We start from the raw sequence: 17,306 nt of genomic DNA, 5'->3' as shown, positions 1-17,306 counted from the left end.
AAAACAGTTTAACAGTATTCAGTCACAGCAGATGACAGAACGATGAAATGAAGCAAAACACCATACCTGCTTGGAACTGCAGATTAATTTGTACAGGCCAAGTTTATTCAGTTAAATGATAAATTTTGCTAAAATTAAACACCCTTATTCTTGGGAATGGTACCATGGCATATTTAATTATCACAACCGTTGTCCGTTATACTCAGGTCTTTCTCCTCCTTTTGCTAGGAAATAGTCCTGAGATGATGTGTTGGAATTTTACAGGTGCCCCAATACCTTTAATTCCAGGTTAAGATGCTAAAAAATAATATGGAAGTGGGATTTTTTACTGACAATTTCCATTGGGCAGTGGACATACGGTGGCCCTGTTGTTTCCATTAGGCCTACCAACAGCAAAGATCGTGACGCTAGATTGGGCTTCATCCTTTCCTTTGTAGATCAAGAATGATAATGAGCATTATACTCTCCATCTCCAGGGCTTCTCTTATGCAGACTTCAGCCTGAGATGCTGAGGAGCACAGTGCTTTGGCTTCCAATGTATCAGTAGCATAAGCATGACACTCAAACCTACTCTTTTCTATCAATCCTTAACCCTGTGGACTCCACAATCTCTCAGTGCCTCTCAGGAACAGAGATGTAGATGAAAGTAAAATGGCAGTGGTTCCATCTGGATAAGACAGAGTGAGGCTGGTGGCTTGGGACAAACATCTGAAGCAAAGGGTAAAAACATAAGACTGCCTCTTCGTGGAGGCTTATTTCCAAGCTTTGCAAGGTCTGTAAACAGTCTCAGAGGTAAAATTTAACCATTATTCCTCCTGGATCCTTTGGATAAGCTATAGCACAAAATGCCTCATTTCATCTTGGCTTGGCCAGGAAGGCATGACTCCATGATGAAGCCATGAGCACAGTGATCCCCTCCCCTGTGACTTCTAGACCATTATCTTCACTGTTCTTGGGGAACTGTTGAAAAGCACTGCAGCAGAAAGCAGCAGCTCACTTCTTGAAAAAGAGAGACATATGTTCCCTGCTAACTATCTGTTTTACAGGAGAAGATGTTGACTGTAAATGGCCTAAGATCCAGCTGAGAAAGAGCCTCTCCTCCCTTTGCATCTCAGCAGTAGTTATATACTTGCCATCACTGTTGCTGGATCATTCTTGGTATTCCTTCCTGGAGGTGAACTCTCCAGAACAGGTACAATATGTTCTCTGGGGAAAGCCCAGGCCTTTGGACCTCCCTCTCTCTGGCAATCCACCAGAGTCTAGGTTCGATAAACATCAATAAAATTAAAGGTCAAGCTTTTCATTAGCCAATGGGAACCCCATTGCAGAAGATTATTGGAGATAATAGCATGTCTCCTCTTAAAGACAGCATCCATCATATCATTCAGGGCACATCTATACATTCATTAATGAGCTTTTGGTAATGCATTAAATTTAGTACCTCCATTGTGAGGTACTAGAAAAAGATGCACTAGCCTATTTTAATGTACATTAGCAAAAGCACACATTTTTTGGGATGCTTTAATGCGCATTAAAATAGGCTAATGCACATTAAAGTGCATGTGTAGACATACCCACCATCACTTAAATGGGGCACTGGTTCAATAGAGCTTGACACCAAAAAGACCAACCTACTGAATTGTCAACACCACTTTTTATATTACTCAGGTTTTTCTTTCATGGCTCCCATTCACAAATCAATTTGGTAACTTTGTGTGTTTTGAAGAAATAGAAGCCTAAGGTGTAGACAAATGAAAAAGAAGGCACATCCCCTATTCCCTCAGTGGAAATCACTTCCTTCTTTTCCGCCGTACAGTTTCTTGCAGCTAACCTCATCGTTTCCAGCTTTCACCTGAGAGGGTGACATGGATTTGCTTCGCAAACAGTGATGCCAGTTAGTTGCATACATTTCACCAGCCGTAGCTACCACTCCTTTCACTGTCTCTAGAGGAAACCAAAGAGATCTTTAAAAAAGACACCCAGTCTCTTCTGACTAAACAAGAAGAAATCCAGCCAAGTTCTCTTCGACCCCTAGATGTCTTACATGAGACTATAATTCTTTGACTCCCATTGGTCCTGCTGCCAGCCCAAACTTCAGAAATAACTTTCAGTGCTTTTCCCCAGCAGGAACCTGGCCCGTTGTTCTAAATACTCAACCAATTTCTAGTTCAGTGCCACTATAATCACTGGACTTAAAACACTGAACAAGTTTCAGCACTGAATTGGTTTATGATCTTGTCCCAAGCCTGAAGACATTAAGAAATGCATTGGGAAAAATGCCTAAAATTCAAAACAAAACAAAATAATGCCCTTACATGCCAATAAGACTCACTCTTCTTGACTGAGCATGACAAAGACAACGACATGGTGGGCTGCGGTCAAGGAGGTAAGATTAGGTTCCCTTGGAAACAGGATAATTTGGCAGACAAGGAAAACCAGCACAGTGTAACTCAGATGCTAAAGGTTTTGTAAAAGCCTTTTACAATAAGCTGATTTTCAATTAGGCTTAGACCCTTCATATTTGTTGAGGGTTCTGTAAGTGCCATATCACAAGGCAAAACCAACTGACTGAGTGCTCTTTGTTTCTTATTTCTGCTTGACAGAGAGAATAAAGGGAACTGACTGTTTCTATCACATCTTGACTTTAACACTTGTGACTTTCACTCAAAAATCATGACACTTTCAGTCTCTCGTTTTTTCCCAGATGACTCTAAGTTATCTGGAGGCTTGGGAAATGTTTCCACTCAATGCATCTACTCAGCTCTCATTAATGCTATTGAGAGTTATATCTATTAATGGAGCAGATAGCCTCTTTGTCTCTAAAGCATTGGTTTTCCTATGGAGTAGTTTGGTTAATACACTACCTAACATTTTAACTGGATTGGGAAGTCTTATCTGAATGCCTTGCAAACCACTCTCCACATTACAAAACCCACTAAATGGAAAACAGTACCGCATCTTTCAATCATATCAGGCCTTCAGGATCATCAGTCCATGAAAACACCCACTGAAATCAATGATATAAAAACTGATGGCAAGCTTGGGAAGAAAATACATTTGAAGGTTATAGTGTACAACTTCTAAATTGGCAGACACAGAAAAGGAAAAATAAGCAACTGTCCTTATTGCCAAAGGTTCATCTAAACACTGTGCTGGGAGGTGAAATCATTTGTATTTATTCTTTTATTGTGGTACCATTTAGAACCCCTACTAATGGGCTAGAAATGTATTGTACAAGGTAGTTTATAAATCACATAATATGATATTTACTTGAATACAAGATGACCCTGAATATAAAACGACCCCCCCACAATAATTAGATTCCTTACATGGAAAATTTATAAATGTGTTATAATTTTCCATGTATAGAATCTAATTGTTGGAAGTTTACCTTGAATTTGTCCCTCTCCCACTGCTACAGCAGGGCAAATAAATCTGGGGGGTCAGGTAGCCCCCTTGTTCTCTGCCACCCACACCAATTTTTCCCCCATCACCCTTACTATCAGACCCTGCTCTTCCTGACCACATGGAAGCGAGGAGCAAAATTTGCATATAGGCATATTAGTACAGGTACCCATAGACTTAGTTTGGGCAGAACTGACAAAAAGTTTCCCTTTTTGAATCTGCTACAAATTTTAGCACAGGCACTCCATAAATACACTTTTAAGCTGTACTTTGGTACCTACTTATATATATAATACAAACTGTATATGATATTAGTTCAGAGCCAAAAGGCTCATGATTTACTACACAGTTCTCTGGGCTGGGCCCCAGCACAGTCAACAGCATTTCAAGCCATGGCGATCCCATAGCTTAGCACTTCTCAGTATGTGTGTGTATTCCAGCTACCCCAACAAAGGATTCATGTGTTCATTAGCACCCCTCCCTTCTGCTCATGACTGGAAATGGGTGTTTTTATCATGAGTCCTGAAATCCTACAAAAATTTATATGCAGATGAGGCCTTTTGGCTAAGATCGAACATAGCATTTTTGGCACCAAGGGAAGGATGTCAGGGCTGGCTCTGGCCCTTTCAGTACTGGCCTGGTATTGCAGTACCTCCAGGCCTGCTGCCAGTTGTTTGAAGAGGGAACACTTGCCCATTTTTTAAGGGCCACAAAAAAAGGTTCCCATCAATATGTTTACCTTATATGGGTCATATATTTTATATTGTTAAACTGAGTTTGGCAGCAATTTAACAATAGATAATGTATTCAATGAGGTTTCCTTGTATATGATTGTGTGGAGAGGCGGGCAGTATGAAGAGGCATGTGACTAAGGCCTGACAGCGTGGCCTAAGCTTGCTCCAGCGGTAGGCCGGGAACACAGTAACAGCTGGATGCCATCTGTGAGGCATGGGCTGCAGTGTAGGGGAGGTTCGGAGCCACGTACAGCGCCCCTTGCCATTGGGGCATAAAATGGGCAGCCTCCCACCTTAATTATCATCATATTAATTACCAACAAGGCATGGCAGCCGAGTCAGGTGGGTGGCATGCCCAAAGGCAAGTGGGGAACCTAGCACTGTGGCTAGGTGGGGAGCCCCACTTTGCCACAATGATAATAAGATGAAGAGGCTTTTTTCCCCATACTGATTGGGTGGGGGGAACTTTGTCTTGCAGTTGAGTAAACACAGTAAAAACAGTCTCTGCCCCACAATCTTAATACTGTACAAATTATGGAGTGCACATGCATAACAGATAAGTAAATAATTCACTTAGCTGCATAATACACTGACAGTCCAGTGTATTGCCTATTGTATACATGGTAACAAATACTGACTATCTTCAGTTATCAGAACAATCCCATACACCAATAAACTGGGGACTGACTAGCTAAGCAGATGCTCTGTAGAAAAGGACCTGGGGGTTACAGTGGACAGTAAGCTGAATAGGAGCCAACAGTGTGACCTTGTTGCCAAGAAAGCTAATGGCATACTGGGCTGTATTAATAAAAGCATTGCTAGCATCAAGGTAAGTGATTATTCCCCTCTATTTGGCACTGTGAGGCCACATCTGGAGTACTGTGTTCAGTTTTGGACCCCCCACCATAGAAAGGATGTGGACAAATTGGACACAATTTGTTCAGTGAGGGGCAATAAAAATGGTTAGGGAGCTGGGGCACATGACTTATGAGTGGAGCAGAGAGGAGGATTTAATAGCAACCTTCAACTCCCTGAAGGGAGCGAAACTATTCTCAATGGTGGCAGATGACAGAACAAGGAGCAATGGTGTCAAGCTGAAGTTTAGGTTAGATATTAGGAAAAATTCTCTCACTAGGAAGTTAGTAAAACACAGGAACAGGTTAGGGTGGGCAAAATATGGCCCGTGGGCCGGATCCAGCTTGCCAAGCCATTGTATCTGGCCTGCAGGGCCCCTACATTTTAGAAAATTTATATTTATCTACTCCTTGCTTCCTGTCAAAGATGACAGGGGCCAGGGGCAGTACAACCCAGGGGAAGTCAGCAGGACTCACCAGCAAGTCCAGCCTGGCCCCACCTCACCGCACCCCCAGCCCTCTTCCTCCCTGCCCCCCACCCCAACCGGAAGTCTCTGCCTGCCACAGCTTTCACGGCTTCCCTGCACGTCCACCGGCCTCCAGCACCATATGGCCCCCGGCTGCATCACCAGACCATGGGAGCATGGGGACCGTGCAGGTATCCCAGGGCCAGGAGTGGGAGGGTGTGTGCACGTGTGTGTGTGCGTGCACGTGTCCCTGCAACAATGAGAAAGGGAGAGACTGTGCGTGTGTGTGTGTGTGTGTGTGTGTGTGTGTGTGTGTAATGAGGGATGGAGAGACAGTGTGTGTTGATGTGTTTGTGAGTGTGCAATGAGGGGGAGTGAGAGAGAGAGAGAGAGAGAGAGTGTGTGTGTGTGTGTGTGTGTGTGTGTGTGTGTTCATAGGGCAAGTCCCACATGTGCACCCCACCATACACATGCACCCACACCCCCCCTTACACTGCCATACATGCAGACTCCCACACCCAGACCCCCTCACACATCCCAGCCACCCTCCCCCGGCATGCATCCCCCACAAACCACATACCCACCCACACCCCACATATCCACACACACACTCATATGCTCCCTCACCTCACACTCACACCCCCAGACCCACACCCTTCCCCACCCCCCACATACCCACACACTAACAGCCCCCAACCAACCTACGCTTATCTTGCTGGGATCCTATGACCCCAGCTGACTTCCTGCCCCTCGGGCAGGGGGCTGGACTCGATGATCTTCTGAGGTCCCTTCCAGCCCTAATGTCTATGAAATCTATGAAATACCCATGCCCCCCCCCACTCCACCACAATATACAAGAGTAAGACTTCATTTTAAGCTATAGTGCAATCACCTCTATGTACACTACACAAACACATATAAATCAGGACAAAATATTTTTTGGAATCGAATGAATGTTGTAGATGTTTGATTTTTAAAATATAACTTGGTATTTTTCTGGTTCTGAGATAGCACAACCCCTTGGTGAAAGAATATTTCCAGGAGCAAGGGGAGGGACTTCTGATGGCAAATGTCAGGGGCTAGGGGGCAGGACTTCCAGTCACAAGATGGCAACTAAGGGGCAGTGCACCTGTCAAGGGGTGGGGCTACCTGTGCAGCCCTCAACAGCTTGCCAAAACTTGGTAAGCAGCCCTCTGCCCAAAATAATTGCCTGCACCTGCCATAGAGGTTGTGGAGTCTCCTTCCTTGGGGGTTTTTAAGACCCAGCTAGACAAAGACTTGGCTGGGTTGATCTAATTGGGGATGGTCCTGCTTTGAGCAGAGGATTGGACTAGACCTCCTGAGGTCCCTGCCAACCCTAATTTTCTATTATTTTATGATTCATATTAGCTATGTGCAAAAACAACTTAAATACATAGCATCTTTCAGTTCTACTACCTACTTTGTAACATACTTATACTCCAGTTAACTGTACAGAAATGGTGAGGAGAAGCAGTGATCAAAGGGCTGCTCTTAGAAGTCTTTAAAATGATGGGAACTAATCAATTTAAGGGTTGCTATCTCCCCTCATTTTACAGGCTTCTAAGCTGTGCAGCTTTTAGCTTCCCGAAGCTACTTCCTGTTGCTTTCAAGGCCTCTAACAGCAACCTTGGAAATCTTAGAAACCTTAAACATGATGAGAGCCAGTCAGTGTCAGGGTTGCTAATTTCACAGCACTGAGAGCACTATGTACTTACCAGCACAGTTTATATTAAGTTCTGATATTCCAAGTAAGGGCTTAGCCTTTTTTCAGTCCCGAGGCTACACATTTATACAAAGTACACTGTACTCTAAAAATGAGTCAAAGCTTCAACATATTCAGAAAAGGCAAGGAAGCAATTTAAGTAGCAGCCACTGGGGTCCATGAAAGTCCCATCTGGAATGAGTGATAGGAGATGCCTGGAAGCAAAGACTTTCTTATTTCCAACCTGTGAAGTCCAATGAGAAGGTTCTCAGACACCATTGGATGTGCCATTGAATGACTGGAAGTGTCACTGAGACAGTATTTAGAGTCACTGAAAAGCTTTTTCATTGAGGTCTTAACAACTGCCCCAGTAAATCCATGTGGCACGTATCAAAAGGGAGGGGCTATTAAACATCCTACTGCCTGAGACAGCGCTGAGCTCACATATATGTGCCTATACATATGCCTATACATGTGCCTATACAGCGCTGCCTATACATGTGCCTATACATTGTAATTAGAAAGCTTCAGCATGGCATCACTGTCATGTGAATAAGCTCCTGCATGTTTAAAAATGGCCACTGTGGCACTTTATCTAAACCTCGTCTAATGAGGTTTAAATAAAGCATCCCGCAGCCATTTTAAACCTGCAGGGGCTTAATACACATGAAGGTGAGGCATTTTAATTAGAGCAGCTCTCCAGAAACTGCTCAAATTAAAACGTACCCACCCTGCTCCCAAACATGTATAGGCAGCCATGCAGTTGCAAACAGAGGTTGTGCAGTTGGAAATAAATACAGAGCTGTCCACCCAAGTGCCATGAGGTGGAGAAACAGAGCAGATGAATAAATAGCCGTGTCACTTCCACCATAAAGGCTCCAGCACTGGAGCTTTTCAAATACTGTGTTTAGAGAAAAAGCACAAGGTCTTGGGATTCACGGGCAACATTGCAAGGATATATGATCCCCACCCCAAATGCTTTCCACAGATTACATGACTGGGGCAGAGATAAGGTAAATGTTGATATTGAAATTTCTGTTACTTACCCATAATTCCACAAGAGAAGAGAGTAGGTCCTTGACTCATCTTTGGGGTGTGCTGAAAACAACCAGAAAAGCTATTCATTTTTCACAGACTTGACTGGTTCATTAGAAGTCATTCCAAACTGTAGGCCCTATCTGCCATCTTAACTAGCACTAGTAGTGTGAGAAAAGGGAGTAAAATCAAGCCCTCACTGACTCGCCCAAAGAAGTATGTGGCCTGGCTGACAGCAGGACAGTCTTGGGCCTCAACCAAAGCACTACACTTCCTTCATCTTTCTCCAGTTCACCACATTTTTCTAAAACTTCCAAATAGCAGCATCAGGGCCCAATCATGCAAACCTGTACTCATGCATGAAACCCTTCCCCATGTGAGCAGTTCTGCTGAAGTCAGGCACTCCTCATCACATGACCCACAACCCTAAATGCTGGAGGAGCTAAACAAAGTGCTGAACTTCAGCAATAATTTTGTGTTGTGGCAACAAAAAACCAGCAAATTTACTGGGATTTGAATCCCCGAAAAGCTCATTAAAGTTCCCGATCAAGATACCAAAAGACAAATGTTTTCTATATAAATACGTAGTGCACTTGTAATGGACAGCTTCTATTTCAAAGATTTTTCAAGGGATTCTCACCAAATTTGGATTGTTCTTCTCTTATTAATAAGACAGAAGGGCAAATACTACTTATTGACAACATAATTCCAGCAATGTTTTCATGTTTTTCATTTTAATTCGCTTTCCAAGAATTTTTCTCCCGACAGCATAATCATGACTTCTAAAAAAACCCCATTTCAGCTTTATGTACAATCAATCAGGATGACTTTAAAACTGCAGGATATGTTAGCACTGCTTATAAAACCAAACATCCACAGTAATTGTTCTTTGGTTGTGGGAAATGTCCATATTTGATTCCTGAAATTTCCTCCCTGCAACTCAAGGCCACTTAAATACAATGGTCATTATTTTAGTTAAGTAAAGCAACAGCATAAACTCCAAGGTGATTCATTTTGCCAGAGGTGCATTTTATCTGGGTTTAGGTAACTGTGCTGGCATCAACTTCTTTCCTAATTACTATTTCAGATGTTGCCTATATATGTAATAATGTGCTTGCTCCTGACAACCCCTATGAAAAGTAATCCAATGGAAGGATGCTAATCACTATGCATATTGCCATAAACGTTGCAGTCTACTTTGGAGTGACATGGAGGTAGGAAGTGCCAATTTTGCAGATTGGCAGAAAATATTTGAATTGTAAGCCAAGTTTGGCCCCCTTTTCAAAGCATGCTGTCACTCTTCAGATAAAGTAAAATGTTTCTCTATCAGGACTGAATTTGTTTTACAGGGAAGTTTAAATTAGCCAAAAACCCAGGATGCAAAAGAAAGGCCAAATTAAAGTTAACATGATACCTGAATGTACACTACAAAAAACAATATTTTTGAGCCTATATGCCCACGCAGCAAGTATCAAAGAATAGCAGGCATTGGCTTGAGACAAAAGTTAACACCTAGAAATGAGGAAGAGAGAAACAGTTTGACATGACATACGTTCCTATATTAAGTATAATTATCATTTCATAAGACAGGCTTTGCCCCAAAACTGGGAAGTAAAACAATGAAGTGGTCCATTGGGGTTTTTTATTTGGTTTTTGTTGATATGATTTTATTTTTGTTGCTTTCTCTTTCTTTTTTCCGTTTATTGTTATTGGTAAGTGCAGCCACCCTGCTGCTAATAGGGGTTATAGATTTTCTTTGGCTTCCACTTTGGGCCTAATCCATGCCTACAGAAACCAATGTGAAAATGCCTAGTGCCTTCAGTGGTATTTTGCTCAGACTCTTTATAAACATCTATACCAATTTAACATTGCTGGCAAACAGGGAAATAAGAGATGTATAACCAAACCATGATTACAGTACTGCCGTACTACCAAGAGTGTGATAGACACTTAACAAACAGAGAAAAGACAAAAGCCGTGCACTGATGCAACTGTATTTGAACTGGGCTCCACGCCGTCTCAAGAACTAACTTTGCCCTCAGCGGAGGGACTGGGTGGGCTGCTTGTCTTATTTTACTGTTGTCAGCTGCAGGTGCCTTGATAGTAGACAGAACACATTATATTCACCCCAAACCAGTGAATCAAAGCACTTGATCTCATCACTAGCATTGCTTAGCACTTTGGCAGTTGAGGAGAAGCTACAGGACCTGAACCTGTTCAGCCTCCACAAGAGAAGGCTGAGAGGGGATGTGGTGGCCGTCTATAAACTTACCAAGGGGAATCAGCAGGGAACCGGAGAGTCCCTGTTCCCCCGAGCACTACCAGGAGTAACTAGGAATAACGGCCATAAATTGACTAAGAGTAGGTTCAGACTAGACATCAGGAGGCACTACTTCACAGTCAGGGCGGCTAGGATCTGGAACCAACTTCCAAGGGAAGTGGTGCTCGCTCCTACCCCTGGGGGTCTTCAAAAGGAGGCTAGATAATCACATAGCCGGGGTCATTTGACCCCAGTACTCTTTCCTGCCATGGCAGGGGGTCAGACTTGATGATCTGCTCAGGTCCTTTCCGACCCTACCAACTATGAAACTATAATCTTCACTGGGGCTAAGATTTCATCCCAGAGTGTTTGTAGCTACAATACTAACTCACTGTGTGACCTTGGGGTCACTGCACCCCTCTACTTCAGTTTCTCCACTCTGGGGATAATGATCAAGCATTCAGATACTCAGATGTCTGGCAGACTAATACAATTGAAAGGAAAATAAAAATTGATTGCTGCTCTGCACATCCTTCACATATTCCATTCAAAGAGGGCAAGTTCCTGTACAAACTCTAATGGTATAAGCCCCCAGAGCCTGAAGAAGTGGGCTTACCCTACCCTAAATATGGGAAAACTGAGGTGCAGCATGGTACAAACTCATCCCAGGTCTTCCAGTGTGCCAATGGCACAACTAGGCATACAGCCTTGACCTCCTATGTCCTAGGGCTCTGTTCCAGCTACTGGAGATGCCTCTCCTTGTCCATGGAGTAAGACAGTATTGGAACACTAATGCATCCAGTAATGTTACCAAGAACACTGAATCTTCCGTTATCTTTAAGTATTCTTTTCCAAAATGTAAGCTCTTGTCAAATTCATCTTCTGGTATTTAAAAACTCTCTCTGACTTCCTTGTCTTCTCCTTCACTCCATCCTATCAGGTTGGTCGGCTGATTTCCCTCTGCAGACTCATGTAATCCAACCATTCCACACTACCGCATGCCATTAGCTATTAGGTAACACTAACGCAACATGTTCCACTGTCAGTTACATGGGTCCTGAGTTTACATTTCATGCACCCTCAAATGCTCACTTATGGCATACATCTGCGAAACATTCCCCACCAGGCACTGAGCAGACTCATCCCCCACTGGTACTCAGCATCTTCCCTTTGCTCTAGAAGCATTTACCAGCAACAACACCTTGTTCTCATTAGTTTTGTGCTCCTTGACTGCTATGAGATATCCACACATGTCTGAGACTAGCGCTGACTGTTTTGCACTCTGAGCTTTTACTCAGATTGAGCTCTAATACTGTCCCCCTAGGCCACTTTTGTACTTGGTGCTTTCCAGATATTTGTTCCTAATTTGCACTTGTGCTATTTATTTCTCCTCTTTAGGTACACTCAGCTCACAGTTGTGCTGCCCTAATTCATTTGCTCTTTCTATCTCTTTTGCTCTTCCTGCCCCTCTGATTTTTCTGTGTTGTCAGGTCATTCTGAATTGAATTTGCATCTTTTTCTTGATTGTTAATGAAACTGCCCCACTTAATACTGCTCCCCACTTGCTCATTGGACTACTAATGATGACAATCTGTTTGCTGTTAGTCAAACAACTACTAACCCATGCTATTCATCCAGCTGGTATTTATCCAGTTTTGTAATACATTATTATATGACATGACACTGAATGCTTTACTGAGATTCAAATGCAACAAACACCCCATATTCTTGTTGTTTACTAAAGATCATATCCACAGCTGTTGCAAATGAACATGGCTCATTTGAAATCACTGGATCAATGCTTTTTTTTTCCAACTGAGGATCCTGTCCTAAATACAAACTACAGAAATATTATGTAGCTTCTGTGCAACTAAAACAAGCAAAGAGTTTTGAATTAAGATGTTTTGAATCTTACCAGCTCAGTCCTGCATGTTACAGATTCAGCACCTTTGTTTTCCAGAGTTTTGGTTAAGATCATCACCATGGTAATGAAGTCATGCATTGGAGCCCATTAGAGTACAGGCAAAGGTCACTCTCAGCCATGTTCTGGCAAAGCCGCTGTTTCGATGCATTTTCCCAAGCGAAAAGTTCAGTGGCACCAACTCCCGACTGCCCACTCACAGGATGATTTGACAAGAATAGCTTCCAAATGCTGGTGAGTTCCTGCACACAAAATCAAAGAACAAAGTTTTAAAGCAGTTCACAAACCAGAAAGCTTTAAAGCAAGCCTAGGAGAGAAGTAGGGAAAAGGTATGAGACAAATTTTCATGGAAGTAGCCATGAAAAATGAATAGTGGTCCGCATTCTCGGTTTGTATTTAAAAAAAAAATCCGGGAATTTTTCAGGGTTTATCTTTGAAACATAAAAAACTGGATGAAATCAGGATAAAAGGAAGAAAATTTTTTTTAAAAATCAGTTTAAATTGGGGGGGAAAAAATCAGTGGTGAGGGAGGGAGGGAGTCAGGATGAGACTTAGGAAGAGGTGGGGGAGGGGCATGGCACAGCCCATTAGCTGCTCCCGGGGGTGCAGCCGGGAGCAAAGTGGGATGAGCTGTCAGTGGGTGCAGCACGAGGCTCTTGCTGCTATGAACCCTCCCCCCCAGGAAGGCTGTGGGCTGGGGGGCCTGTGCCAGGCTTTTCCCAGGGTGTGTGCACCCCTGGATCAGCAGCAGGAAGCACATGGCACCATGCCTGCCTTTCTTCCCTGGTTGCATTTGTGTCCTTCCCCACTGCTGCAGCAGCCTGCTGCCAGGCTGCCCTGGCATTTGGGGGAAGGGGGAGTGGCACGCAGCCAGAGGGGGAGGGTTAGGGACCCAACCCCAGCACTGGCACCTCCCACCCCGCCCAGCATCAGAGCTGGATGCCCCGCACCCCAAGGCAGTGGCTCCAGCAACCCTCCCCCAGCCCATACGCGGCCACCACCACCCCCCTACTCCTCATGTGGCTGCCACCACCACCCCCCTCCACATCCAGCTGGAAACCTGTGCCTCAGGTAACTGGCACAGAGGCACTTTTAGCTTACCAGCACCACCCGTTTTTCAGTTTAAATCCCTGTTAACTAGCACAAGTGAGGAATGCATCATTCCCCACTCATGCCAGTTAACAGGGAATTTAATTGAAAAATGGATGTAAATCAGTAAAAACTGAATGACTTAAAAAAAATCAGGGAATTTATCAGTGAAAAAAATCGGTAAAAACTGAGAATGCAGAACAATAAAAATGAAGTGCTGAACTTTAGGAAGGATGTGGACAGCATTGAGAGGGTCCAGAGGAGGGCCACTTGCATGATCTGGGGACAGCAGGGTAGACCCTATGAGGAGAGGCTACGGGACCTGAACCTGTTCAGCCTTCACAAGAGAAGGCTGAGAGAGGACCTGGTGGCCATCTATAAACTCACCAGGGGGACGAGTGGGGAATGGGAGAGACCCTGTTTCCCTGAGCACCACCTCCTCAAGTAACAAGGAATAATGGCCATAAGTTGTTTGAGAGTAGGTTCAGGCTGGACATTAGAAGGCACTACTTCACAGTCGGGGCAGCTAGGATCTGGAACCAAGGGAAGTGGTACTAACTCCTACCTTGGGGGTCTTTAAGAAGAGGCTTGATAATTACCTAGCTGGGGTCATATGAGTCCAGTACTCACTCCTGCCCAGGGCACAGGGTCAGACTTGATGATCTACTTAGGTCCCTTCCAACCCTACAACTATGAAACTATAAGAGCTAAGCCTCAGCCTGTGAACTGTGCACAAACTTTGCACCAATAATCTTGCTTTGGATACTGGATACTTAAGAGAAATATTTATTTTAAGCATATTGCCTCCCTCTACACCTTTGTGCTTACCATTATACAGAGTTTCATGAGCTTTGTGTAGTTTAACATAATCTTAACATGGCAGGTATGCAAGTACCTGAAATGTGTAGAATATTAGTTCTTGGGCTTTGGTGTGCATACCAAATTACAGATGTGCGTATCATACCTTGATCGCATGCACTGATAGGTAACAGCACGTAATTATATCTTGGAAGACAGTCATTTTATGGTGCCATAAAAAATTATAGCACTACATGCAGCATGAGGTTTGATGTGTTCTACTTTCCCTTTGTACAAATTTTAAAGACTCATAAGAGCTTTGAGGTTCTCAGATGGAAGGAACCATCTAAATGGAGAGTATGTGTCCATTATTACTAGCTGGCATTTCCATGAGCACTGGAGCTATTCAAATTCTGTCCCAGCATAATTCTAACAGGGCAAGATCATTCAGTTTCTACTCACACTTTACTCAAGCAAAATACTCAAGTAAAGCAATGGGCCAAATGCTGAAATCTGTACTTACATCTAGATTGAGTCTCCATGTCTAAATTCCTATAGTATGTGTGTGGGGGATGTGTTTATAGAGAGAGAGAGAGAAAGTGAACAGGAAACACTTTGCTCTTCCAATTGTTTCCCTCGGAGTTTCTCCTAAACTGCTCTATTAAAACTGGGAACTAGGAGCTGTCCTCTCCAGAGAAGAAACTGACTCTTTGGAGTCACCAACATCCCAAAGCCAACCTCCAAGAGGCTCTGTGTCTTCAACCCAGCTCTAAGCAACCTAGGTTTGTCAAAGCCCAGCTAGGGGTTCCCCATCATGGAGGTACATTATCTTTAGTGTTTCGCATTCTCAGTTTCTACCCAAATTCCCTGATTTTTTTAAGTCATTCAGTTTTTAATGATTTATACCCATTTTTCAGTTCAAATCCCCATTATCCAGTACAAGCGGGGAATGGTCCATTCCCTACTTGTGCCGGTTAACAGGGATTTGAACTGAAAAACGGGTGGTGCTGGTAAGCTAGAAATGCCGCTGTGCTGAGGCACAGCTTTCCATCTGGATGTGCAGGGGGGGAGGGGTGGCGGCCACATGAGAAGTGGGGGGCAGGGGGTGGCAGTGGTTGCGCGGAGGCTGGGGGAGGATGGCTGAAGCCATGGGTGACTGGTGCTACCTTAGTCAGGGGGGGCATGTGGCCCCCCAGAAACCAGTCAGCAACCGGGCGAGGTTCCCCCATGGCCAATCTCACCAACTGGAGGGGGAGAGCGGAGTCTCCCCTCAACCGGTCACGTCAACTGGGAAGTATCCGCATCGCTCCCAGAACTGGCCGTGGTGCTCCAGCTGGCGCTGCTGCTCCCCGGCCAGTGCTTGCAGCAGGGCACCGGCGCTCCCACCTGCTCCCCCTCCCCATCGCCTAAGCAGGGAATACAGCCTGTCAGGGGGTGCACCAGCACTGTCAGGGGGCACGTGTGTAGCCCCTTGTACCCCCTATGCATCACCACTGGCTGGAGCCACTGCCTGGAGGTGCAGGGCTCCTGGCTCTGACCCTGGACGGGGTGGGAGGTGCCAGGTCCCCCCCTCTCCACATCCGGCTGCATGCCACTGCCCTCTCCCCCCAAAAGCCAGGGCAGCCTGGCACCAGACTGCTGCAGCATGGGAGAGGGGCACAAAGGCAACCAGGGAAGAAAAGCAGGTGTGGTGCCATGTGCTTCCTGCTGCTGATCCGGGGGTACACGCCCCCTGGAAAGAGCTCTGCACAGGCCCCCGAGCCTGCAGCCTCCCTGGGGGGGTACACAGCAGCAAGAGCCACACCCTGCACCCACTGACAGCTCCTCCCGCTTTGCTCCCTGCTGCAGCCCTGGGAGTGGCCAACAGGCTGCACTGCACCCCACTCCCTGCCCCTTCCCTAGTCCCAGCCTTACTCCCTCCCTCCCTCACCACCAATTTTTCCCCATTTTAAACTGATTTTTTCTATTTTCTTCCTTTTATCCTGATTTCATCTTGGTTTTTATGTTTGAAGATGAACCCTGAAAAATGCCAGGGCTTTTTTAAAATAAAAGCTGAGAATGTGGAACACTAATTATATTTCATCCACTGATTCAGCGGGGGCACCTCCATTCCTTCCAACTTCTTCATGGGTCCCTGGATCCATGGAGTGCCCTTTGCAAAGCTGGGATGGAGACTGCATATTTAAAAAGAAAGAAACCAAGTCTTGTATAGAAATGGCCAGAAAGTCCAACATCAAGCTAGAAAAGCCCATTCCTTTCTCAGCTTCTGGTAGCCTCTATGGCAAATGCCCTGCTATGAAAAATCAGACCAAATGCAATTCAGATCTGATTATTAAAATCAGTGTTCTTCCAATACAATTCCCCTACTCCCACTTTACTATTTGGTTGCCTTATAGTTAAAGGAAACAAGAAAATAATTTGTATGCATGATCTGAATAGTACAGAACATATCTCAGAATATGCAATTAAAACCAAATTGCTATATGTAAAGGATAATATTTGAGAAAATGCTGCTAAGCATTAAAACTCATTATGAACTGATATTGATTTGCTTCCCAGCTTGTAAATCATATTTTCTTGTTTACTTGGATTAGAATTTGTGGTGGGTTGAGATTGCTCAGTTAAGGCCAGCTGGCTAGTAAAAAGAAATTACCTACTATTGTTTTATAAGAAGAAGGTTCATCCAGAGTGCAAACCTGGGGGTGGGGGAATCGATACTTTTTCCAAAGATTTACTGTTTGAAAGGGCACACAGTAGAGTCTTGAGATTCTTATGTCATATTGGTTGACTTAAATGTACAATTTACTGGTAGCTTCCACATAAATCCGAGGGTAACTCTATGACCAAATGGAAACTGTCAAAGCTAAAAGCAAAGAATGTCAGGCAATCAAAATTACACATAATTAGCTGAGCCCAAACCACATCATTGTATCACACTGAATCCGAGTTTAGGTAAGGAGAGCGAGCCGTAAAAAATGACAAAAAAAATGGTGTGGCCAGAGGCCCAGAACTAGTCTACT

General features: G+C 44.3%; 1 protein-coding gene across 4 annotated transcripts in view; it reads right to left on the bottom strand.

Moving 5' to 3' along the window:
• The window catches only part of FAM53B (family with sequence similarity 53 member B), a 142,878-nt gene that overhangs the window by 94,062 nt on the left and 31,510 nt on the right, over positions 1-17,306 (bottom strand). For all 4 annotated transcript variants that reach the window (XM_059730048.1, XM_059730051.1, XM_019482847.2 and 1 more), the window contains exons 2-3: positions 12,394-12,641; positions 8,230-8,281 (exon numbers count right to left, since the gene is read on the bottom strand). In XM_059730048.1, the coding sequence (XP_059586031.1) occupies positions 8,230-8,281; positions 12,394-12,480 (139 nt within the window). In that variant the 5' untranslated portion in view covers positions 12,481-12,641. The remainder of the gene's footprint in view (positions 1-8,229; positions 8,282-12,393; positions 12,642-17,306) is intronic.

The sequence above is a fragment of the Alligator mississippiensis genome, chromosome 6 (assembly GCF_030867095.1).
Source record: "Alligator mississippiensis isolate rAllMis1 chromosome 6, rAllMis1, whole genome shotgun sequence".
Taxonomy (NCBI): domain Eukaryota; kingdom Metazoa; phylum Chordata; order Crocodylia; family Alligatoridae; genus Alligator; species Alligator mississippiensis.
This window is presented reverse-complemented; position numbering and strand designations above follow the sequence as displayed.